Source organism: Podarcis tiliguerta (assembly GCF_965153285.1).
Source record: "Podarcis tiliguerta genome assembly, chromosome: 2".
NCBI classification, from domain to species: domain Eukaryota; kingdom Metazoa; phylum Chordata; class Lepidosauria; order Squamata; family Lacertidae; genus Podarcis; species Podarcis tiliguerta.
Genome location: NC_139535.1, coordinates 69,086,824 through 69,112,029, shown reverse-complemented (window position 1 = coordinate 69,112,029; position 25,206 = coordinate 69,086,824). Strand labels below are relative to the sequence as shown.

Sequence of the window (25,206 nt, the reverse complement as noted above, 5' to 3'; positions counted from 1 at the left end):
TTCTTTTATTTTCAAAAGTCCTCATGAAACTTAATCAGTATTTTACTACAAAATTCTCCTAATAAACATGTTTGCATGCAAAGTTGTCTATTATACACATTTTTTGCAAAGCAAGTGATCCTAATATAATGCATTTTTGTATGCTTTTTTCTGATATAGGCATTTATATGCACACTTTACCCTAGCACAGGGTTTCCCAAACTTGGGCTTCCCGCTGTTTTTGGACTACAGTTCCCATCTTCCCTGACCACTAGCCCTGCTAGATATGGATGATGGGAGTTGTAGTCCAAAAACAGCTGGAGGCCCAAGTTTGGAAAACCCTGTGCTAGCACACAAATTTCTATATACAGTATACTGGAGAATTGCATTGCATTGCAAAATTTGGAGAAGTGACTTTTGAAGTGTGGCTATGTCTCAGTTCATATCTTGTTTTGGAAAGTGTGAATTAGCTAAGTTCGCCTTTAAATGTAAACTGAATCAAATTTCTCTGTCATCCCAACTTCCCATTGGCAGAACTATACATGTAATTGCTATTGGAGGGACTACACACACACACACACACAGAGAGAGAGAGAGAGAGAGAGAGAGAGAGAGAGAGAGAGAGAAACTGCTGAGGTTTCAATTTCTAGCAGAAGACCAGAGCAGGAGGAGCAGAGCTTCTTAACTATTTCCTCTCATGCTGTTTTCCTGCTGAAAATTGCCTTCTCTAAGCTGCTTTGACCTCCAGTGGGGAAAAGATACAAGTTATTATGAAGGACTACCACTGAAACAACCACTCTAATCCTTTCTAACATTTTAAAACCCTTCCATTGTAATGAACAGAAACAGAACAACTCTGGCGATGTGGTGACAGCTGCTTTTGAATTCAGTTTTTCCCTTCGATAACAGTGCTATCTTATAATACTCTAGAAACTATTAAAAGAGCAAAATCAAAATATCACCTATACCTTTGTTTAGCAGTTTTGTTGCACATGGAAGATGCGAGGCAGGAATGAAGAAGTTTTAAGTGGGTCAAGGGTTAAAGGAGAGATGCAAGGAATGTAGGGTGTCAACAGAGGAGAGATAGCAGAAGACTGCATCAGCGTTGCACTGTGAATATCATACAGATAAGGCTTGTTGTACGTCCAGGTACCTGCATAAGAATTTGGCTGCATAAATAACAGGAGAGGGAAACAGGAGAGGGTAATGTATGCTGTTTTTTTCTTCCTAAAGAACGTTGTAAATAGATAAGTAAACGCCATCAAGGTTCTCCTGTTCTTGAAGCACAGCACCCAAAGATTCAAGGTGCATGGGTTTTCATTGTATAAATTGCCTCCCTTAAACATGTAGCCAGATCTCTCTGACCACTCCTTCAGCCTGACAGTACAGTGGTACCTCAGGTTAAGAACTTAATTTGTTCTGGAAGTCTGTTCTTAACCTGAAGCACCACTTTAGCTAATGGGGCCTTCTGCTGCCGCCGCGCCACTGCTGCGCGATTTCTGTTCTCATCCTAAAGCAAAGTTCTTAACCAGAGGTAATATTTCTGGGTTAGCAGAGTCTGTAACCTGAAGCGTATATAACCCGAGGTACCACTGTATCTGAGACTGTTTGTGGACAGGACACAGAGGCTAGACACAGGCAATAGCTTTTTTCACAAAGCCAAATGTGGTAGAACAGAGCTAGAGTTGCCTATGATAAGTGTTTCTTCTACCTCACAAAATAATAATAATAATAATAATAATAATAATAATAATAATAATAATAATTTATTTATTTATTTATTTATTTATACCCCGCCCATCTGGCTGGGCTTCTCCAGCCACTCTGGGCAGCTTCCAACAAAATATTAAAATACAGTAAAGCATCAAACATTAAAAGCTTCCCTTAACAGGGCTGCCTTCAGATGTCTTCTAAAAGTCTGGTAATAAAGCTTTCAGTTAAAACTAATTTTGCAATGCTTCACAAACCTGCAATGTCTGTTTTACAAGAGAAGACGCTGGGACGAGGCAAATGGGTATGTACCACAGGCCCAACCTTGATGCTGCCCTGCGCTGCCCCTGCAGCAACCCTGGTCTCATGAGGACAGCTCCACAACTCTGCCTCACCAAGCCAGCCACTACTAACCGTGGACCATTTCTCTGACTCCAGACATCATCATCCCTTACATGGATTTAACTTTGAACCTAACTGCACCCTGAATGAATTGTGTGGACTGCAGTCACATCAGGAGATTGAAACTATGTAAACTTAGGTGCGGGGAGATTATTTCCCGCAGGATAACAGTGCATGGGCAGCAGTGTTGGGGTCAACCCTGCACCCCAATAGTGATCCTGATGGAAATCTCTCCCTCTCCCCCCACCACCATGGCTGCTGCAAATTGCAAATGGAACTAAAGCTCCCATTGGCACCACAAATAGTGTTTGAAATGCTTTGAAAGTGGGGTGGATAATTCATGAGTATACGCCATAGTGATCCAAAATTCCTAATATCCAGAGTTCTTCCTTTCTTATGCATTAGAAAGCCATTGTTGGTCTTTCTTTACAAATTCTGAATTTTGTAAAAATGCTGCATGTGAATACAATTTGCCACATCTTTCTCTTCGTTACACCCTTCCCCCCCTTTACATTAACTGTGAGCATGTGCTGATGGAGCCATGCATGTGATTGTATCAATATTCTGTTTGCACTGTGTTCTATAGATGTACATGTGATACGCATATTGATAAAATGCAGCAAAAATGCAACCCTAGTATGATCAGTTGCATGAATACCCTTTTAGTGTGGTATTTTATCATTGCATCCCATGTGCATGTGCACATCAGTAAAACACCCCACGAAAGGAATCACATCAGTATTTATTTTCAGTGTTTTATCAGTCTGCATTTGTGAACTGGTAACATACAGGACAGAAAATATTGAAATGAACTGAAGGAACTGAAAGCTGCAGCAAATTTTGCACATTCCAATTCCAGAATTAATTTTACAACTTGACCTAGTTAGATTGGAATTCGGCTGGAGTGGATTGCAGGGCAGCGTGACCTTACCAAACAATAAAGAAATGGAACTGGAAAACACGCTCATGCTCATAGTTTTTATTCTTTATTATTTATTCAATGTATATACTGCCCTTTATCCAAATATCTCAAGGGAGTGTACAACATTATAAACATAATTTATATAGCATGATAATAAAAAACAATACAACAATCACAGGGGTGGAATCACAATGACAGACATAGAATCATTGAATTGTAGAGTTGGAAGGGATGCTGTGGATCATCTAGTCCGACTTCCTGCAATGCAGGAATATGCAGCTGTTCCATATGGGATTGAACCTGCAATCTTGCCAAAGGCCTGGGTAAAGAGGAAAGTTTTCTCCTGGTGTCTAAAGACATGTAATGTTGGTGCCAGGTGAGCCTTTCTGGGGAGAGCATTCCACAGATGGAGAAGCACTGCAGAAAAGGCCCATTCTCGTGCTGTCATCCTCAGAAGCTCTTGGGCAGTGTGGACATAGAGAAGGGCCTTGGATGACAACTGCAGGTTCCAGGTGGGTTCATATGGAGAAAGGTGGTCCTTAAGGTATTGCGGTCCTGAGGTGTGTAAAACTTTATAGGTCAGCACCAGCACTTTGAATTGGGCCTGGAAACTAACTGGCAGTCAGCGCAGTTGAGCCAAGATTGGTGTTAAATGCTTAACTCGCCTTGCCCTGGTGAGCAATCTGGCCATCGAATTTTGCTTTAGTTGCTTAGACTTTATCATTGCCACTAGATAGAGCTAGCATGGCATGTGGGTTCACTCCCCTAAAAGTTAGTGCAGACCTGAAAATATTTGTGTCTAGAGCTCTTAAAATCTCCAGTTATTGACGTTTGCAACCTTGGTCACAGGGGTAGTGGCAACTATGCTTGCTGACTCCCTCCAACAGGAAATGGTTGTACCCATCCCACCAGGAGCCTCTCCTTGAGTCTCAGGATCTGAACCTCAGGGACCTAGCATCTCGCACAAAGAGGGGTGAGGTGACAGAGAGGGAAAGATGACCTTCTCTGACCCAAGACTACACTAAACACAATGGAAGGACCATCAGTGAGTGCTGTCTGCCAAAATGGGATCCACCACATTCTGTCTTCACTAGCTTGAGCTTTAAGGTCCAAGAAGAGATAAAGCCTATTCTGTAGGGAAAATAAAATTGTGGGAAGCACAAGAACAAACAAGGAAGTCACAGAGACATTTCCACTGGCAACCCAATTTTCTTTTTTCTATACTTCTCCAATAGCACTCCTGAAACAAGCTTTAAGGCACCTCTCCAATATGAATACACATGAGAGGCACAAGACAAGAGGCTATGTTATGTGACCCCTGACGTTTCCTCATTCAATCTTTCCCTCCTTCTTTAAAAAAAGCATACCAATTCCAGCACTATACATTATTCCCCTTGCTAACCAAAAGAGCAGAAATGGCAGAGGGTATAATCTGCAGTGACTTTGAGAGGATCAACTGCTTGCCACAGAACAAATTGCCTTCTACACATTATTTTCCACTGACTGGTTTTTATGTATTACTTGCTGTGCTATCTTTGCGATGGGAAAGGGGTGAGAAACTATACTCAATCTTCTTGTTCTTTCTCCCCCTGAAGAACAAGGAGACGGAGAAAGAAAAGATAGTGCATTATTACCTGTTCTGCACTAAGTTTCTGTGTCCCACAAAACTCCCTATGTTGCTGTTTGAGGGTGAGGCCATAGGCTCTGAAACATTCCTATCTCTTTCTTTACTTGCCATTCTCTCTGTCCTCCTGCCCACTGCATGAATATACAGTATATGCTTACTTTAGCACAGAGAGGAAGACCTTGTACCTGCACCTACATGAATTGAAGTATTGCTGGGTCTGTGACGCAGGCATCCCTCAATATTGCATTCTGGATCTTGTATTTTTGGGCACAAAGACGGTGACCTTGAAATCAGCCCCTTGTCATTGTCTTCCTGCTGAGCTTTAGGCTTTCAGCACCTTTTCTCCTCTGCAGAGACAGGGGACCTATTAGGATGCTCCACCCTTGAAGGATGATGGATCTGAATGGTTTCCAGACAGCTCTGGGGGATTTTCCAGCTGATATAACTGGTACTCCTGTTGAAGCCCTGATGATCTCCAAGAAGCAAGCTGGGAGACAGCTTGAATGCAAGTGGAGGAAAACTCCAGTTGAATAGAACCAAAGTGCGCATTTTCAAGCTTACTCAGTGGCAGTGGAGGCAGCAAAGAAGGCATGGTTTACTACCTCCATTGCATCCTCACTATGCCATCCAGCACATCTTTTCCGGGTAGTGTGGAGCCTTTTTCAGACTGGTCCAAAAGAGGTGGTAGAATCAATGGTAGCTTGCTATGACTTGTTTGGCAAGCATTTTGAGAATAAAATCACTTGCATTCATCGGGACCTTGACTCTGCAGTTATAGTGGTTGAATCTCAAGAGATGTGCAGGGCACTGTCTGGTCTGTTTTGTTGGATGAATTGCAGTTGATGGAGCTCAAGGATGTGGACAAGGCACTTGCATCAGTCTGGGTGACTACCTGCACTCTGGACCCTTACCCCTCTGATAAAAATCCAGCAGGAAGACACAGCTGCCTGGAGTTCATCTCCTGGCAGTTCCTGCCTTTTTGAAGGAGGCAGTGATAAGGCAGTTCCTTAAGAAACCATCCCTAGATTCTGAGAATCTTAGTAATAATCTGTGGCCTGTTAAATGTGGTGGATGGACTGTGTTAGTGTCATTACAGTATTATGCTCTGTATTATGTTTTTTTCATTATGCTGTGAAAATTACATTTTTAATGTTCTACACCACTCTGATATCTTTATCTAAAGATATCAGGGTGGTGTACAACATTAGGAACATACGGGCAGTATAAAAACAAACAAACAAACAAAAAAACTCTTAAACCCCCATTTTGTGAATGCAGTTCATGATCAAGGAATTTTCCTTTCTGGAGGCACTAAAAAAAAGTTTCTCCAAAGCTGCATGTTGCTGCCAGATGTTTCCACAAGACTTCAAAACATTGAATTTATTTGTGTGCTTTGGCATACATGACTTCATCCCTAAAGACTATTTCAGGAGGCTCCTCCTCCTTAATTAAGCTAATTAGCACTCGGCTGTGTCCTTTGTAAAGCTATTCTATTGTCTTCCTCCTCATAGCATTTCAACTATTCATGAATCATACAGTGTTTTGAAAGGTTCTCTTCAATGAAGCTTAACACCTTTGAGCATGATCTCACTCTGACCCTCTGGAAAGGTCTTGGTTTTTCTACAGAAGAAGTACAGAAACCTGCAGTGTTTTGACAATACAGATCTAGCAACTTGGGACTGGTGTCACCAAAGGAAAATGTTCAAGGGTTTCCGTTGGAACTACATTAAAGGAAGAGTGGGAGATATCCTAGGCAGACTGACTCTTCAGGGTAATCTTCAGATATTATAACATCCATATCAACTGTGGCTCTGTCCTAGATAACAGGATGTAGAAGATCTGATGAAACCTAATTGTAAGGAACAGATTTTAATCTGATGTTAGGCATTTGTCTCCATGCAAATTGGACCAGCGGGATGTGAGACACAGTCGGCTCACTTTCGTTGCGCTCTCTTCAGCAATCCTGAGAGCTGTGGCCACTGGAATCAATGAACACAACAAACTTAGGTTCATTAATTGTTGTTGTTTAGTCGTTTAGTCGTGTCCGACTCTTCGTGACCCCATGGACCAGAGCACGCCAGGCACTCCTGTCTTCCACTGCCTCCCGCAGTTTGGTCAAAGTCATGCTGGTAGCTTCGAGAACACTGTCCAACCATCTCGTCCTCTGTCGTCCCCTTCTCCTTGTGCCCTCCATCTTTTCCAACATCAGGGTCTTTTCCAGGGAGTCTTCTCTTCCCATGAGGTGGCCAAAGTATTGGAGCCTCAGCTTCAGGATCTGTCCTTCCAGTGACCAATCAGGGTTGATTTCCTTAAGAATGGATGCATTTGATCTTCTTGCAGTCCATGGGACTCTCAAGAGTCCATGGGACTCTCCTCCAGCACCACAATTCAAAAGCATCAATTCTTCGGCGATCAGCCTTCTTCATTAATTAGAATGGATTTAACTGGATGCAACCCAGGTATTCTATATCATCACAAACAGCATACCTGCTAAATGAATACACATAATTTCAGGTTTAAACCATTTAACTTCTAAAATTAGTTACTGACTTTCATAATTTTTGCATTACATCATTTAGATCCAACTATCTTGTGTGTACATTACAATAATGAGCACAATTTACTGCTTTTCAACACCTCTCTTGCTTTTAAGAATGACTAAGTTTCAAAAAACAGTCTCACTTTTGCCAGCATAACAGTGTCCTGGCTCTTCCTGTCCAATGAAGCTCACAACTCCGGTTTTGCCAAAGGCTTTGGGTAAACAAACAGGCGCTCCTTCTGGTGGGCTGGCTAGTTGAGATTCATGTGCAATGGCATTGCCATGTTCTTGGCAATGAATGTGGGGTGGCTGCCAGTTTTGTATTTTTGTAATGTTTTGTTTAAGTTTGTTTGTTGCTTCTGTTTCCTGCACACCGGTTACATATATTTTTTTAATATATTAAGTGGTATAGAAATTAAATAATTAATCAATAATAATCAACCATTCTGTTCAGCATCAGATTTACTTCTAGCTCCAGAAGCGGGAAGCCTGGTATGACAGTGAAAATATTTGCCTTTAGTTTGTTCTTTTGGTGCTCATTTTCATCTTGCCTGTATACAGCTTCAAAACAATTACCATCATCAGCTGGGGAGCTGAGGTTAAGAGATGTCTGAAATGGGGTTTCAACTAAGATCTCTCAGGATTAGGTCTGCCAGTCTGCTGAAGCACATTGGCCACCACCCAGAAGTCACAGACTCATGCTTTTAATGAGGTTCTTCAGATTTTCTACATTTGCCCATCACTCTTAAAATTTTATAGTTATGTATTTACACAATTTATTATGTATTGCCTGTCGCCCATGAAGCTATCAATGATGCAGTTTCCCACCTGTGATAGTTCAGAATTAATTCTATGTATGACTTTCACAGCATCAGCCAAATAATAATTAGAACAGGAGTCTTTGAAGCATCATCCAATCAGCAGAATACCTGCGCCCAGTCCTTTTTTTTTCTAAAAAAGTGTTTAGGGGTATTCTCATTTTGACTCAAGAAAATCACCATTTTATAGTTCAAATGGGGAAAAATAAATACAGTAAATGGACAAAGTACAAAGATTCCCAAAATGTTTAGGGGTATACATACCCCTGCGTACCCCCAGGAAAAAAGCACTGCCTTTGCCTCTCTAATGAAGTTGTAAAACTTTGTTTCCAACCTACACATCTAAAAGAGGGGTACCTAAACTGTGGTCTTCTTGACACTGTTTGGCTCCAACACCCACTAGCCCCAGCCAGCATGACCAGTAGCCATTATGGGATCTGGAACACAACAACCTCTGGAGGGTCACAGGTTCTCCATCTCTGACATAAAACACAAAGCAAGTTATTTTGTGGAGTGAGTTAGTTAGCTATGAGCAGGGCTTTTATTCAGACGGAACTCACTGGAACTCAGTTCCAGCACCTCTCATGTGGGCGCCATTGCCATTATAAGAGAACAAGAGAGGCATTCATGATGAGTTCTGGCACTGCTTTTTCTAGAAAAATAGCACTGGTTATGACACTTATAAACTTTCATTTGCTCAAAGGTTCCAGGTCAAGTTACAAACAATTTTTTAAAAATCTATATGAAACTATGCAATCTAAAATAAGAATAAAAATCATACTAAAAGCAGCAGCAGCATGATATAGTAGAGGGAGGAGCACCAGCTAAAAATATCTCACCTCACCCCTTCACAAGCCTGAGCAAATATCATATGTCATCTGATTTTTACCTTTGCTAGTTTTTCCCCAAACCTCAAAATGTACCCTTCAAATGGCTTATCTAAAAGAAGAAAACAGGAAGGAAGGACACACACAAACACATACAAAAGATGGTAATTACTGATTTGCAGTTTTCTAGTGAAGTGTGAGCTAAGCGAGCAATGTCTTTAACAAAGGGCACATTTTTAATAGATTAAAAAGTAGGACACTGGGCAGATATGCAGAGCTTTGGGGCCCATTTTGGCCTTGTTTTAATGTCTGCATCCTTCACACAGAATATGACTTAAGCTGGCTGTGTCATCTCTGGTCCGTTTTCAAAGCCTCTCACGTGCTCTCCTTTCCTGGTCACTACAGGTAAGAGGCTGCAATGATGTCCCAAAATATAAGCATAGGAGAGTTGGTGATGAAGGCTCATACTGCAAAGGCAGAAACTCCTATAAAACAAATTCTCCTATATTGTGGGGAAAGTATGCTTGGCTGACTGCTACCTCACCAGGAAAGGGCGGTCGGAACCCTGAGTCAGCTTAGGGTTCTCATATCAGTATAAACAGTAGCATCAGGTGCCAGAGAAACTGTAATAATAAAAGCAGGACGGGCTGGGTGTTTCTCCCCCCACTTTTTTGTGAGTGTCTTTTTCCACATGTCCCTGGTAAGATTGCCAGACAAGGAAAAAAAATTCTGGCAGTCATTGTGGCTGTGAAGTAAATAAATATGGTCAATCAGACCTTAGAATAATTCGTCGGCACTACCAATGGAAATAATTTTGGATACAGTCTACCGAGTAGAGCTCCTTCCCAAAATCCACTGAAATGCAGCACAATTTTGTGGGATCTGTGGGAAGCTGTTCCGCCTCATTCTACAGTTCCTCTTTATCCAGGCTTAGAACATGCTAGCATAGGAAAATGCATAATCCCCCAAAAAATCTATTGCTCCATGTGTGTTTCACAACTACCCTGCCACGGTGCTTTTCAGCATTTTTTATTTGCATTGCCTTTCAGATATCCAAAATGTGAAAATAAATATTGCACCTGAAAAATATCAGCAAGTTTGCTTATAGACAACTGCAGTGTGATGTCCATGCCTGTTCTGGGTGCTACCTTGTTTCTGGGCACAATTCACTGTGCTGGCTATGACTCAGAATACAATACATGATTTGGGATTGGTTTAGCCGAAAGACCATGCTCTTTCATTTGAGTCTGTATGCCCCAACATCTGAAGCATGTTAGGTAGGTGCCTGAGACAGGGCCTTCTCAGTGGCTGCTCCCACACTCTGGAGCTCCTTGCCAAGACAGGCCCATCTAGCCTCATCCCTGATAATAATCTACTGGCAACTGAATGCATTTTTATTCAGTGAGACTTTGAGTCTCATGTTTGAATTACTGTAAATGTTGCCATTTGATCACCTGACTGTTCTTATTGGCTTTGTTAATGTTTTGCCTGTTTTTATGTTTTCATTTTTACTTTGTATTTTACTGTTAGCTGCCTTGAGCATCATTTGCTTAAAATACGGGGTGCAAATTTAATAAATAATTGTGTGGCCATTGCTTTAGAACCTTTGGCCTTCCAAACACTACTGCCATCATCATTGGTCATTGGACGTGCTAGGTAGGGCTGGACTCTTAACATCAGTGGAAATACTTGAAACAGTCATCTTAAAATATCAACACAGGTAAGGGCAAAAAGAGCAATTGCTATAGAATTCATACTCTTCATTTATAATTCTTTGGCCATTCACAGCAAATCTAAGGCTCTGCATTCAGTTGTTGTTTTCAGAAAAGTAAAGACCAGAAAAGAACTTTTTTAGTCTTGGAATATTGGTAACTGTAGTTTCATGAATGGAATGAACGCAAGTCCCCTTCATACAGCTAGATTCTAGAACAGAAGCAGTAAGGAAATCACCACAGTTCTAGCATACATGTGGTAAAGCATGTTAAGGATGATTTCTTTTTTAAAGGCCTAGGTGAATTCCAAGCATTTGCTATCTGTCTAGCTGTTTGGGGTTTCTTTCTATTAAGATCTATTAAGAACTGCTGATGCTCATTTATTTGTCCCGTCTCCGGAAATCAACCCAGCGAATCAGATCAGTATTCACTATTGTTGTTGCTTTCAGTCAGCAAATGATACACAGTTTCCACCCATTGGCATTGCGTCTCCTTTGTATGGAAATAAATGGGGTGGAATAAAGCAATGTCAATGTAATCATGCAATTTCACCAACAGTGGAAAGACAAATAATGTAGTTTGGGGCAGAAGACAAACTGTTGTGGAGTGCAAGCAATGCCGCATGCACCAAATAAGCAGAATGGGAAATGGTGCCTTCTTACACCCCTGATCACAAGAGACCTGTTCTTATTGAGATAGTAAACCACTGTCTTGGCTGTACTGTTTCAGTTTGTAGGTGAGGGCTTGTATGTCGGAATGTTCTTACATACAAATAAATAGATATCCTCCCACAAAATAAATGTTTCAGCCTCAAGGATTTAAACAGAAAATAAATATGGGAAAATATGGGAAAGCATTTAACAATGTGAACCACCACCTGCAGTCTGAAATGGTACAGACCAGACACATCAGCATTGCTTCTCACCTCTGAGGCAGAGTGCATTTGGCACCAGTTTTCTAACCTGCTGTTAGCCAGTTAACCTATGTCTGAGATACCTTCAGTGTGAGAAATGAGTAGAGAACAGAAACCTTATTTGCTGTTGCTACAATCAAGGGATCCTATTCCCCTTCAGTTGCGGGGAGCACCTTCCTGCGGGCAGTACATGAAGGGGCTTTTCACAGTTAAAATTCTAACAAATGTTTTTCGTTTTTATTTTTAAATATTTTTTTTATTAAAGATTTTCTTTTCTGTGAAGTCAAGTGATGTGGCCCTATTGAATGAATAGAATTAACAGCAGCCCTCAAAACTGTTTTTGAGTTGTGCTCTCCTGGAAGCACATTGTATAAGCAATCTTATTGAAATACACACATATCCAGCAAAGCAGGCAAAAAGTCATGTATGTAATGCTACATAACCCCGGATATTAGATTTATTAAGACCCCAGAAGTTTGGGATGAAGCACATAAGGCTTCCTTTCCATTTATCACCATTTGACAAAGTTCCTCTTGATTCTGGAGCTTCAGCTAAAACCTTTCCATGTTGCTACCATGCTAAGAGGAGCTTGACAGAAACTTAGCCAATCTGCACTCAACTTTGAAGTTCTCAAAATGTGGATACTTTGGGGATATATGTTGTGACTGCCAGATGCTACTCCTTAAGTGCAAACCATAGGCACATTTCTATAAAGTACAGTAAATCCCACCATCTTCCAGTAGGGCTTTCTCCTAGGATGGCAGCCTTTGCCTTTACTAAATGTGAAAGTGTTTTCTAAGCTGCAGGAAAATATGATTCGAACCATTTCACATTATCTTTGGTCATAACTTTCCACTGGATCTCCCTGGAAAGTGGAATTTGGCTTGCTCCTCACAAATCTGGGCAACCCTCCTTCACTTCTCCTAAAGGAAGACCTATCCTACACAGGGTGGACCTATATCTATTTATATATACAATATTATATGTATACATCGCACTGTGCTGAATGAGATTTGTTTCCAAGTTGAAACCTGCCGTCTGGCTGCCACCCAGCGCAGTTACATTGGGAGTAAACCCCGCCAAAACGAGAGGGCCTTACTTCCGAGTAAACACGCCTGAAAAGGAGCGCGTCGCACAACAAGCGCCACTTTCTTTTTCCTTCCTCTTTTTTTCCCCCCTCCGCCAAACGCGGGGATAGCAAGCACAGGAAGGGTCGAGCAAAGCAAAAGAGCAAGAAAAGTATTGGTAGGTAAATGGAGGGTGGAAGAGAGAAAGCGAGCGAGCGAGCAAGCCAGCCACCGTGGCCAAAAGGGGGGATTGCGAAAAGCAGGAGACTGAGGCGGCGGCGGCTGCGAAAAGGAGGCCCTTGTTCGGGGCTGCAGTTGCCGCTCTCAGTCAACAGGTTGCACCGTTCCCCCTCGGCTGCCCCGCAATGCGCGCTCTCTCCCTCCCTGGACACGCGCTCTCTGCTATGCTGCTCCCGCGAGCGGCCGGGCGGGCGCGAGCGCCGCTTCCCTTTCGTCTCTCTCTCTCTCGCTCGCGCTCTTTGCATGTCTGCGGGGCGGGGGAGGGGGAGGGGACGGAGGGAGCGAGCGAGGGAGAGAGAAGGGGGAGGAGGCAGCAGCCTCTGCTACTAGCGCCGCCGTCCTCCATTTTGTGGCTGGGGCAAAGCCGTAGAGGGGAGCGCGGACGGTGCGGCGGCTGGGAGGAGAGGAGGGGAAGGGAGGAGAAGGAGAAGGGGGAGGGCGGGACGCTGGGTGGGTGTGAAGTGCAGAAGGGGGAAGGCGGGGATGCAGAGGGGGCAGAGGCTGGAGGAGAGGCAGCGGGGCGCGCCAAGTGGGGCTCTAATTAATTGAGGGGGGACAGGACAGAGTGTGTGTGACAGACAGACAGACAGACAGACAGACAGAGAAGGGGGCAAGAAGAGGAGCAGGTGAGGGGGGCCGCCTCTGCTGCTGCTGCTGGCGCCTGTGTGCGTGTGTGGGGCGAAGGGAGGGGGGCGGCTGCATTCTCATCTGCAAAGGGGCGGCAGCTTTCGCCGCCGCCCCACACCCAATCCCGTCGCCCCGTAACTCTCCTTCCTTCCAGTCTCTCCCCCCCCCCCAACCTCCGCCCCGCGCCTTCCAAGTTGTTTATTCGCTTGGCTCTGTGGTGCCGGAGCCATGGAAGTTGGCGGCTAGAGGAGTCCCAGCGCCCCCACTGGATAAGGTAAGGGGTGGCTTCTTCTCCATGTCCGTCTGCCTGGCTGGCTGTCGAGACGCGGCGGGGGCGGGTGGGGGCCGAGGAATGGCTTCTACTTTTAGGATTCTCGAAGGGAGGCGGAGGGCGACGGAGGGAGGGAGAAGGCGGCGGCGGCCTGCTCCCCCCCCCCGTAGAGGTCACCCCCCTCCGTCCCTTCCTCAGTAATGTCTGCCCGTTTCGGCTTCTCCTTCCCGCCCTCCCTCCTTCGACCCGCTTCCCACCGCCGTTAAGACCAGACGATTTGTTGCTGAGGCGTGAGGCCAGATATTTTTGGGGGGGGGGGGTGGAGAGAGAGGAGGAAAGGAAAATGGGGGGGGGGGGAGAGAAGCGCTGCTCCTCGTCTCAACTTTAAAGTCGTCCACGTTAAATTTGGACGTCAGAGAAGGGGTGTGCGTGTGTATGTGTGTCTCCCTCTCGCACACACAATATGCGTGTGCGTGCGTGGGATGGGAGGAGGGGGGGCGCGGAAACTGGTTCGCTATCCTGTTTCACAACCTTCTCTGGCCAATTTCAATCCCAAAAGGATGATATGCCCAATATAGTATCTCTTTTCTGAGAAATGAAATTTTGTTTAATGATAAAAAGTGCTATAATTTATTGCCCTCCTCGCCCAACTTGCTTCCAGTTGATTTGTGTGTGTGTGTTAAAAAATGAACATCTGTTGTTGAGAATCGGGTTTTGGTTTTTTTTTTTTTTAATTTTGAAAGGCGCTCACCCCCCCTCCGTCGTGTTTTTTGTTTTTTGTTTAGTTGACGGGGCCCCAAGGGTTTGGAAACCAAGAAGTCGTCGAAAACTCGGAGTTGGAGTTTTTGAAGCAAAGGGCTGGTGGGCGTGCCAGGCAAAATGCTCAACAGGTCCCAACACATTTTTCTTTTCTTTTCGAAATCTACTTTTTGAAAAGGAGAATTTCAACTCAGAAAGAAGGTGCTTAGATATATTTCCTCGGGGGCGGAGAGGAGCTGTATCGTGATAGATTTTCCCCCTTTGGCGTTGCCTATCATTTAATGGCTTTTGCGTCTGTGCAAGAGAAACCTGTGAAAATGTGGTAACTCCAGTTGTTCCCCTTGTCCTTCCCTTTTTTCCCTCAAAACTATGCAACTGTGTGCTTTTTTTAATTACATGATGGCCTTTTTTTTAAAGTGTCTCATGCAACTTTTGACAAGAGTAGGCTGTTTCTCTTTTGCATTATGCCTTTTTGATTTGGCTTGGGAGAGAGCTGTTAGGAAAGCTTCCTATCCTTTTAGCACCTTTTACAGCTTTCAGTGTTTTGGGGAAATCTATGCAGTGCCCTGAAAAGGAGAACTTAAAATAAACTAAATACACATTGTTAAATTTCTCTGCTACTTTAAGAGTAAACTTTTTTCCATGTTGGCTTCAATGTCCTTTTGACATCTGGTCATTTTTGTCCTAATTTGACCTCCTGATCAATTATTGATGGGAATGCAATTATTTCTACACAAGCATCAGCAGTTTTTAGATACATCGACATATGCCGACTTTAGTTTTTTCTCCATGCAAGTTGATACAAGATATGGAAGGTTTAAAATTTAAAAGGAAACTGTCTGTCTCATTTCTTGTAAGCATTTCACTACAAATGGCTTACTTTTTATTTTACGTTCTCCAGGCATAATATGAAATGTAGAGGATTAAATGTGTGTGTTCTTCTCCACGCACTTATTTTTAAGTATACATGTCTACATTTTACAATCTACTATTTGAAATTGACCATGGCCTTGGATTAAAGTGGAACACCATATTTCTAAAATTGTATTTTTACAAAAACCTGGTGAAAGTGGGGGAGAGAGAGCCATTTGGAAAGTCACTAGTATCACCTGGGAATTCCCCCCCCCCTAGGCAAAGTTGGTACATTAGGCAGTATTGAAAAACCTGGGTGGTGTGTTAAGTGAATGGGAATGGAAGTTGTCACATAGATTTTTTGCAAGTATGTATGCAGTAGTAAACAATATTTATTGCATCAGTGACAAATATTACTGGTATGTTCCAGTTGTGATGAGTTGATGTTATTTTTATTAGTTTAATATGCTTTTACTATAACCTAGATTGAGAAAAGCTTGGAAAAATTCCAGCCCTTTGGATGGATTGGGTTAGAAATTCATTCCAGTATTGGAAAGTGTTAATCTAATGTCTACCGTTTTCTTGAATATGTGTCTGTTCTTTCAGTGTTGGAGCTTCAAGGGCTTTGGATTTGCACTATTCAAGTTTTATGCTAATGGTGAATATTTCTCTTTCTTTATAACCAGTATTAAAATAATGGAGCCCAAAGAATCACTGAAGTCCTCTGGAGGGGAGGAAGCAGGGAAAAGTGCTCACTTCCGTGACAAAGGAGGAATTGTGATGGACTTCCATCCATCCTTTAGGGGAGGAGCTACTGCCAAGACTCCTGCAGCTACGTCTCCTTCTCAGTCTGATTCCAAGCAACCGCCTGCTGTGTCTGACTTGTCAAAGGGATTGGGAAGCAATGTGCCGCAGCCAGATCTGTCTAAAGCAGTGTCGCTCTCCATGGGACTGTATATGGGGGAGACAGAGGCAAAAGTGATGGGAAACGAACTTGGATTTCCTCAGCAGGGCCAAATCAGTCTCTCTTCGGCAGAAACGGATTTTAGGCTCCTGGAAGAAAGCATTGCAAGTTTGAATAAATCCTCTAGTCAGGCAGAAGGCTCAAAGGGTACTGCATCTGGGGATGTGCCTCTAGAACAAGAGTTCCCAAGCATGGCTAGTCATGATCTCACTTTAGGGCAAGGGGCTTTAGCGCAAAGCCAGGTTGGCACTAATGGTGGCAACTTGAAGCTGTTTCCTGAAGACCAAAGCACCTTTGATATTTTGCAGGATTTTGATTTGCCACCAGTGTCTCCAGGAAAAGAAACAAATGGGAGCCCTTGGAGAATGGACCCCTTGCTGGATGACAGCAGCTTGCTTTCACCTCTTGGTGATGAGAGTTTTATCCTGGACGGAACTGAAATGGAGGACTGCAAGCCTCCGATTTTACCAGATACTAAGCCTAAAATTAATGAGTGTGGGGATCTGTTGCACAGCTCCACAGTGAAGTTGCCACAAGTGAAGACTGAAAAAGAAGATTTTATTGAACTGTGCACCCCTGGGGTAATAAAGCAAGAGAAAATAGGCACAGTTTATTGTCAGGCTAACTTCTCTGGGTCAAATATGCTTGGAAGTAAGACATCTGCTATTTCGGTTCATGGTGTCAGCACGTCTGGAGGACAAATCTACCACTATGACTTGAACACAGCATCTGTCACTCAACAGCAGGATCAGAAACCAGTTTTCAATGCCATTCCATCTCATCCTGCTGGTTCAGAAAATTGGAATAGGTGCCAGGGATCTGGGGATGATGCTCTTACGTCAATGGGGGCTTTGAATTATTCTGGCAGACCTGTCTTCTCTAATGGGTTTTCAAGGTAAGAGATGTTTTTGTTCTAAAATTATTACAAGGATAGTTATTTCAGCAATGTTCATTTTGTCTCTTCCTGTAGTTAGAAAGAGAATAATAATTTCTCGTGCTTGTGTGCATGAATTAACACATTGCAATAAAGAAATTACTTTTATTAAATAAAACGACCATCAGCAGTAAAAGATGAATCATGATTTTAATATATGTCAGGGAAATGTTAAAATAGGAATGTTAAGCACAAATAGATCTTAAATCCAAATAGTTCATGCAGAAGGCTTTCTACAACTAGCAGAACAGTTGACATTTCATTAAAATGGTGTGTGCAACATGCACAGCTTGGTGAATTCCCATCATGTTGTGCTGTGCCTGCTTTGGTGTAGTAACTGCAGCCTATGAAACTTTCAGCTCTAGTGTTCAAAGTAGGATTCCTCTCCGCCTTCCCCTTGATCAACAGTATTTAAAAGAGAAAAGATAATACATTATTTTTCAATCAACATTTTGGTTACCATTGAGAAATGAATCATAGGAAGACTTTATTGTGTTGATAAAAAATGTGGAATAGTCTTTCTTGATAATGCTAAATGTGGAAAATATTTGGAGCAGAAGTTTTTTAAAAGTATGTTTTCATTCCAAGTCTGTATGAACAGAAAATTTATCCAAAACCTAGAAATGTGAAATGTGGTGATAGCAACTTGCATTTTTTCATTGTTGCCTCTCTCGCTTTTATTTTAAACTTTCATTTATGCTTTTGTTTCAAGTGATTTAAAGCCTGCACCTTGCTTAAAAAAATTATCCTACATATTGAAATTGCCTTAAGGCTTATCTGAAAATCTTGATTTGTTCTGCATGCGTACTTAACAAAATGGTATACAGGTTTTTATTTTGCATTTGATCTGGGACTTCCCTTATTACACCTGGATGTGCATATGCTGGTATGCATGGAGCGGTAAGACATTCTAGGAATTCTGGGGCATGCACCAAGCTCCTGTTCCTTATAATGTCCTATTTTCAGTCTTGCCCATCGATTCATGCTGCAGGGGCGGATAGGGAATCTCATTGCTCATGGGAATCTCATTGTGAACACCATACTGTACCCCTTCACATGGAATGTTTGCACCTAGTATGTTTTGTTTTATGATATTATAATGAGCAACAGTTTGTACTGGATGTTTTTGGAACATTTTTGAGGAATTTCTGCTGAAGAAGAGGGGACTTGTTGCTAGGCTGCTTTTTATCATCAAGTTACTTATACAGTTACTACAGTAAATGTCACTCAAGAAACACGGTGATAAACTCATGAGACTTAAATACTGTAGATACTGTGATTTGAGTTACTCCTTCTGATAAGAATATGGCGGGGAGAGAATTAGATATATTTTTCCAATATATTTTAACATGAATGCCATGTAAAATCTATAAAATATGCATTAAATGGTAAACTTGTACCTAGGAGTTTTTTTTTTGGGTGGGGGAGTTTAGTGGTAATATTTATCCAACTGATGGCATTGCCTGGCATGTCTGAAATTCTTGCTTGTGAAATGCTATGCTTTGAAATATGAAAGCCAATGATTGCTGACTTCTTTTTTTATGCCATCTCAATCTACCGGTATTTCTGATATTTAATTTAAACGGTGTATTTAGAAGTTGCTTTTATTTCAGATTGTTCTGCAGTTTATTTATAGGAAAGCAGCACTAATGTATACATAGTTCAAGCAACAAATATGTTGTTCAGAAAATGTTAAACTGCTTGTGCAAGCTCCTCAGGTCTCCATAGCACTCCTTCCTTCCTTCCTTCCTTCCTTCCTTCCTTCCTTTCCTGCATGGAATAGGAAATGAACCAAAGACTGGCTTATATATGTGAACCAGCACTCATTGTTTGTTTCTCTCCTAACAAACCATGATAGTGATTCAAGTATGAACATTGGTTCACCATCAGTTTGCTAGGAAAAAAGTGTACATAATGACAGCTCAGCCTCTAGTTAGTTTCCTCTTCCACGTGCTGGTGGAGCACCATGGTACTTTTGAGCAGCGTACACCAGCACACTTCATGCTTGCTTCAATCCTAATGATTTAAGGTGACATGCAAACCAGGCCAAAGATCCTCATGGCACTTTAAAGGCTGACTAATTTAGGACGGCAGGAGTGTTTCTAGGCTGGAATGTATTTCATCATCCAGAAACTTTGACTAGGATTTGCTCATGACATGGCCATCTGATTCAGATAAAATTGACATAGCTAACAATATTTACACTTTTTAATGCTGCGCAGCCGAACTCTTGTCTAATACAACCTTTAGAACAGAGTGAAAATTAATTATGTAAAATTATGAAAATGTTTCTTTTGTAGGACATTGTTGAAACAGTGAATGTACTTGACTGGTTGACGTTTATTCCAATTAGAAGTTTATTCCAATTGGTAGAAGAACTAAAGAGTTCTACAAAATCAATAGCAGTGTTTTGATGAATAACTTGTTTTTCAAGTGGGACGTGCATATTGAGCCAGTAACTCATACTTTCAAGTTTTTCAGCATGATACAGTTGCAATCTTAGTCCTAATTACCTGGGAATAAATCACATTAAATTTAATAGAATATCCTTTTGAGTATAGGCTTACATGGTTAGCAATATAGTCTACTGGAGTGGCAGTCTTTAACTAACTGCTCACACATTTTCATTGGCAAGGCTGTAAGTGAAGGGCACAGTTTGATTTGATATTTGGTGGAGAGCTATTTTGTTTGTGTTATAATACTATATTAGGAAATTTAAAAAGGAAATATTAAATATGGTTTTATTCCTAAGAGCTTGCAGAGCATTTTATTGGTTTAAATGTCAACACTTCAGACATCATGCCAACCCCTCATTAAGGATGCTGTAGTTATGGTTTGGTGTGATGTCCAGATTAACAACTGCTTTAACAGTAAGCCTGCCTTTAACGGCAGTTCCACCACAGAAAAGGGACACTAAGAAATGGAAAGAGAAAACCCAAAGTAGCTCTAGGTCAGGGGTAACCAACATGAAGCCTTGCAGATGTTAAAGGAGTTGAACTTCCATTATGCTAGACCATTCACCATGCTGACTGGGACTAATGGAAGTAAGGAGTCCCAACAATATCTGAAAGGCACCAGTTGGGTACTGCTAATTTAGACTAAGCTGTGGCCTTCATTTTAATAATATTAATAATAATAATAATAATAATAATTAATAATAATAAAATAAATAATTTATTATTTATACCCCGACCATCTGGCTGAGTTTCCCCAGCCACTCTGGGCAGCTCCCAATCAAGTATTAAAAACAATACAGTGTTAAATATTAAAAACTTCCCTGAACAGGGCTGCCTTCAGATGTCTTTTAAAGATAGGATAGCTACTTATTTCCTTCACATCTGAAGGAACTTATTTCCTTCACATCCTTCACAACAGTTGCTGCAAACAGTGGTTTAGCATCTTTCTTAACTGAATTTCAGCAGAAATATGAAGGCCTAGGGGGCAATAGAGGGGCTGTTATTTTCCAGTTTCCCCTCTTTCCTATTCTGTAGGGTCTCAGGTTTAAGTAATTGTATTTCATCTCTGTGTGTATTGTTGCAAGGATGATATTAAAGGTTTTAGTCTGTTGAAATGGGAAAGCCATACGGTAGGATTACAAACCAAATAAAAAACCATGGCTTGCAAAATAATAGCAAAATTTAATTTGTACTATAGGGGAAGCAAATAATTGAAATGGGGAAAAAATAAGCCTTCAAATGATGGATTGACATTGTGCGTGAATGAGGTTCTGCAGCAAGGATAGTCTCCAGAGTTTGTTGGAGTACAGTTCCCATCATCTGGAGCAAGGATGGCTAGTAGTCAGAGATGATAGAAGTTATAGTTCATATGAACACCACAGTTTCCCCATTTCTGATCTACACAGCAAATACTAATGATTGTATATGCATTTTGGAACATACCTAGGCCAGTCTGCTGAAAGAATAAACCAGTATCATTGTGGAAGTATATAGCTAATCTGTCTATTATTAAATATACTTTTTAAAATTTCAAATACAGCTTTCATTTTAAAAGATTTCTGAAGGTACCTCCAACTTGCTAATTACTAGTTGTGTAGATTTCTGCCACATGTGATGTATTATTTAGACTTAACATTTCATGATTTGATATCTGCTCTTATATCTCGCGTGCTTCTCCATGTATTGTTTAATTTTTAAAAAATAGTTATTCTAGTCTGTCATTATGCTTCTCACTTCCTATCCAAGCACATCTGATTTCTCTTGTAAAAGTCACTTTGACAGATTCATTTTGGAGCCCTTGTGAAACCTGATCAGATGCATGCTTTCTCAGAAGTAAAGCTGGGCCAGTTCAGGCAGAAACAAACCGCAACAACCCTTAGGGTCTCACACTGTCTCTTATCTCTTTCATTGCAGCTGTGATGAGACTGAGAGCTGCAGTATGTTTTTTTGATTAACTGAAGTTTAATGTTCAGTTTAAACCCTAAAATGTGTTTTAGACTATGGTTAATAACTAATCTTAACCTAATGTCTGACATTGACTTGTTTCATACAAACCATAGTTTCATCATGTTGGTTTTGCACAAAACAACAAATAGCAGTTAATTAAAACTGGGACACAAGCTTCCAGTGCCCTCTTTGCAGTTGTACTGGAGGGGGAGGAAACATGCATGAGCCTGAGAGTTGCTGCAGCTTTCTTTTCCTACCACGATACACATCTTACTGAATTAAGTCTTGCTCCCAAATAAAAGTACAACCATAACTGAATCTAAATGAAGACTCTTGTGGCACCTTAAAGCCTAAAAAAATAATAATTATATAAATTTCATGGACTGTGTGCATGCTACAATAAATCTGTTAGCAGAAACAGTCTTTTGATACTGCAAAGGCTATTACAGACATGAGTGCCCTAAGAGAAGTTGTTACATAGTTTGTAGGTGAAGCAACAAGAGTAACTGCTATAGTAGGTTTCATGGCAGTTGTTAGCATTTGAACTCTTTTAAGAGTTGTTGGTGTTATACCCATGTTGCTCCATGGCATGATAAAGCCTGAAGTGGGCTGTATAGAACACTCATTTCCATTCCAGTGTCATTCAGATGTTGATTAACCACAACTTCCATCAGCCCCAGTATTTAATAATAATAACAATAATAATAATAATTTATTTATTTGTTGTTGTTGTTATTCCCCGACCATCTGGCTGGGTTTCCCCAGCCACTCTTGGCGGGTAAATAACTGAACAGCCACCAGGGTTGGGAGAAGAATATTCAATACCACTTAGAAAGAGTTAGGAAGAATAAGCAAGTGTATGTGTGCGTGCATATGTTTATATTCAAAACAGTATCATTAATATCCATTTAATACCCGAAGCTTAATACCAGATTGGTATTGCCTAGTTTTAGCAGGTGAAAATCATTTCATGGAAGTCCTAGGATGTACAGATTTGCATTTAGCTTTTTATTTGTATTGTATTCTAGATGTGCTACTTTGTTTGCCAGGAATTCACAAAAGGATAAGGGAATGCAGAGAGACAAAATAGTGCAGATGGAATGTGCACTGCTATGTGGAAGGGGCACAAAGTTTTCCCAAGTTAGTATTCTATGCATGACAACTGCCTAAAAATGGCTTCAACTAATCTGAAGGTTTGTAGTGGATACTAGAGTGGTTCCTGTGTAAAGACAAACTAAAACAATTTGTTTTACTATGGGGAGCACCATTCTCGTATTTGGAGATATGGAGGAATACTCATTTTGCCTGTCAAAGCTAAGCATTTAATAATTTTCGTTTGGAGATTGTGACGGGATTTTCCAAATCCATTTAATCAAACACTTATACAGTGGTACCTCTGGTTATGAATTTAATTTGTTCCAGAGGACCGTTCTTAACCTGAGGTACCACTTTAGCTGATGGGGTCTGCCACGCTGCCAGCTAGCAATTTCCATTCTCAACCTGGGGCAAAGTTCTTAACCCTAGGTACTACTTCTGGGTTAGCGGAGTTTGTAACCTGAAGTGTCTGTAACCTGAGGTGTTTGTAACCTGAGGTACCACTGTACTTAATCCTGTAGGCTCTACCATGGCTCTACCTTTGAAATAAGTGAGGTATGTGTTATATATAGGAGCTGGCTACAGTATAATTTTGGGTTATTGTTTTTGTTTGTTCTGATGACAACTAATAGAAAGCACTGCCTCTTTTTATCAGCAATCTACTAATCTGTTTCTCTGAAGCATAGGTATTTGAGCAATTGCAAGGGTGCATCAATACAATCAGGAGGGTAGAGTGTTGGTTCACCCAGAGTTAGGTATAAATTTGGTCAATAGTTTTTTTCTGATATTTTTTAACAATGGTGTGAGAAGTTGGTACACGTTTCATGACACTAGCCATTGATTTATTGACTTTCAGGCATGTTTCTCATACACTGAGAACAAAATTCTCATTTACTAATTTTACATTAAACCAGGTGAGAGTAGCTGATGGGTCTCAAACCCCTGCATGCTCCAGCAGATTGTGTGGGTGATACCAATAGTGGGTCGAATAGCCAAGAAGATGTTTCTGCACATGCTGTAGAGCAGCCATGTCCAAAGTCCATTTCGGGGGCATAGTTATTTCCTGGGATAAAATCCTAAAAAAACCCTCAACAAAACAATTTCAATCCTAAAAGAAGCTCAGTAACTCCAACCCTTAAAAAAAGCTCAACAACTTCAATCCTTAAAAAGGGTCAACAACTTTGGTCGGCCCCCACGGCCCTTCACTTCATCAAATCTGGTCCTCTTTGAAAAAAGTTTGGTCACTACTGCAGGGGAAGTGAGGGGCAAATTGGTAGCCCATCTAGAAGAGGGGGAAAACTGATCCTAAACCTCTGCTGCCTTGTGAGAGATCTTCAGGAGAATATAAGGCTAAGAAGCAAAGCCTACACAAATCTGCAGTGGAGTTCCTAAGATGGTTCGATGGTGCGTTGTATGTATCTGTAGGAGACTCAGCCCTGTAACTGCCCTCAGATTAAATATAGTGGACCCACCACACAGTACACAAATTAAGCCAATTTATCACAGGCTATCTTGTGGTAGGTAAACTTCGATTCAGGGAGTCTCAGGAGTTGATCAATGAAGAAAATTATTATTTACAAAGGTGGAACAAAGTTGGGTCAGGAGATGCATTATTTCAGGTAGAAATCAGTTTATTACTTAAACCAAATATAAAGATGTCACAGGCTTAAACACAGTAGTATATGCACAGCTTTTCTTAAACTTCTATTGCTAAAAATCAGTTGTTAAACTTCAGGTAGATGTTCAGGTTTCTAGAATAGGTAGTAAAATGCTTAACTCAATTTCTGTTACTTCACTCTCATTCCTTTACTTAGTTATTATGACAGGTGTTAGTTAAATACTTCTGACACAGCACAGCTTCTTTCCCATCTTAATACTTTTGGTTTATGAATGAGGGGCACTTTTTGTCAGTTACCCACTCTTTTAACAAACCCACTCCTAAAGTATTTCAGTTAGTATAACTGTAACAGACCTCACCTCTTGTTACTGGCTTGGGAGTTGTCTTTTCCTAGAACATCCCTCCCCTCCTGATTGGAATAAAACCCAGGTAATTTGTATTCCAACAGCTTCATACTTCCCTTGGCTCAGATTCGGCTCTACAGTTAACTTGTGTCTGTATACCTTCCCCAGACATTCAACCCGGTCTTCCTATCTCAGCTGCAAGGCTCTCTTCCTCTTGCTATAGATCATTTCTTCAGAGAAGATGTTCATCTCAAATGAGAACCAATTCTCTCAGACAAACCCCATCGTAATCACACTGTCTCCCATCTCAAATCAAGCCCTATCTCTCAAACTAAACTCTAACTCCAGCTCTTTCCCTTTTCTATCCCTATCTAAAAACTCCTTCAGAAACGGCTTCTCTTTTTCTCCCTCTCCAAAGTGTTGCTCCACCCCCTCTAGCAAGCTGTCTTGAGAGCCAATCAGAGCTAGGCTCCAGCACTCTAGTGAGATTTTGAGGAACTTCATCACCAGACTGGTCTGGCTCTGCTGTCCATCACAGCCTCCTTCTGGCAGCTCCTGCAGCTGAGCTCCTGCCAAATGTATT

General features: G+C 41.4%; 1 protein-coding gene across 3 annotated transcripts in view; it reads left to right on the top strand.

Annotated features, from left to right (window-relative positions):
- The first annotated feature begins 13,044 nt into the window (after positions 1–13,044).
- Positions 13,045–25,206, top strand: part of NR3C1 (nuclear receptor subfamily 3 group C member 1) — a 51,662-nt gene continuing 39,500 nt past the window's right edge. The window contains exons 1-3 of one of the 3 annotated variants that reach the window (XM_083427085.1): positions 13,045–13,657; positions 14,440–14,544; positions 15,952–17,124. In XM_083427085.1, the coding sequence (XP_083283211.1) occupies positions 14,534–14,544; positions 15,952–17,124 (1,184 nt within the window). In that variant the 5' untranslated portion in view covers positions 13,045–13,657; positions 14,440–14,533. Of the gene's footprint in view, positions 13,658–14,439; positions 14,615–15,951; positions 17,125–25,206 lie in introns of all 3 variants that reach the window. The other 2 variants (XM_083427087.1, XM_083427086.1) reach the window with 2 other exon arrangements.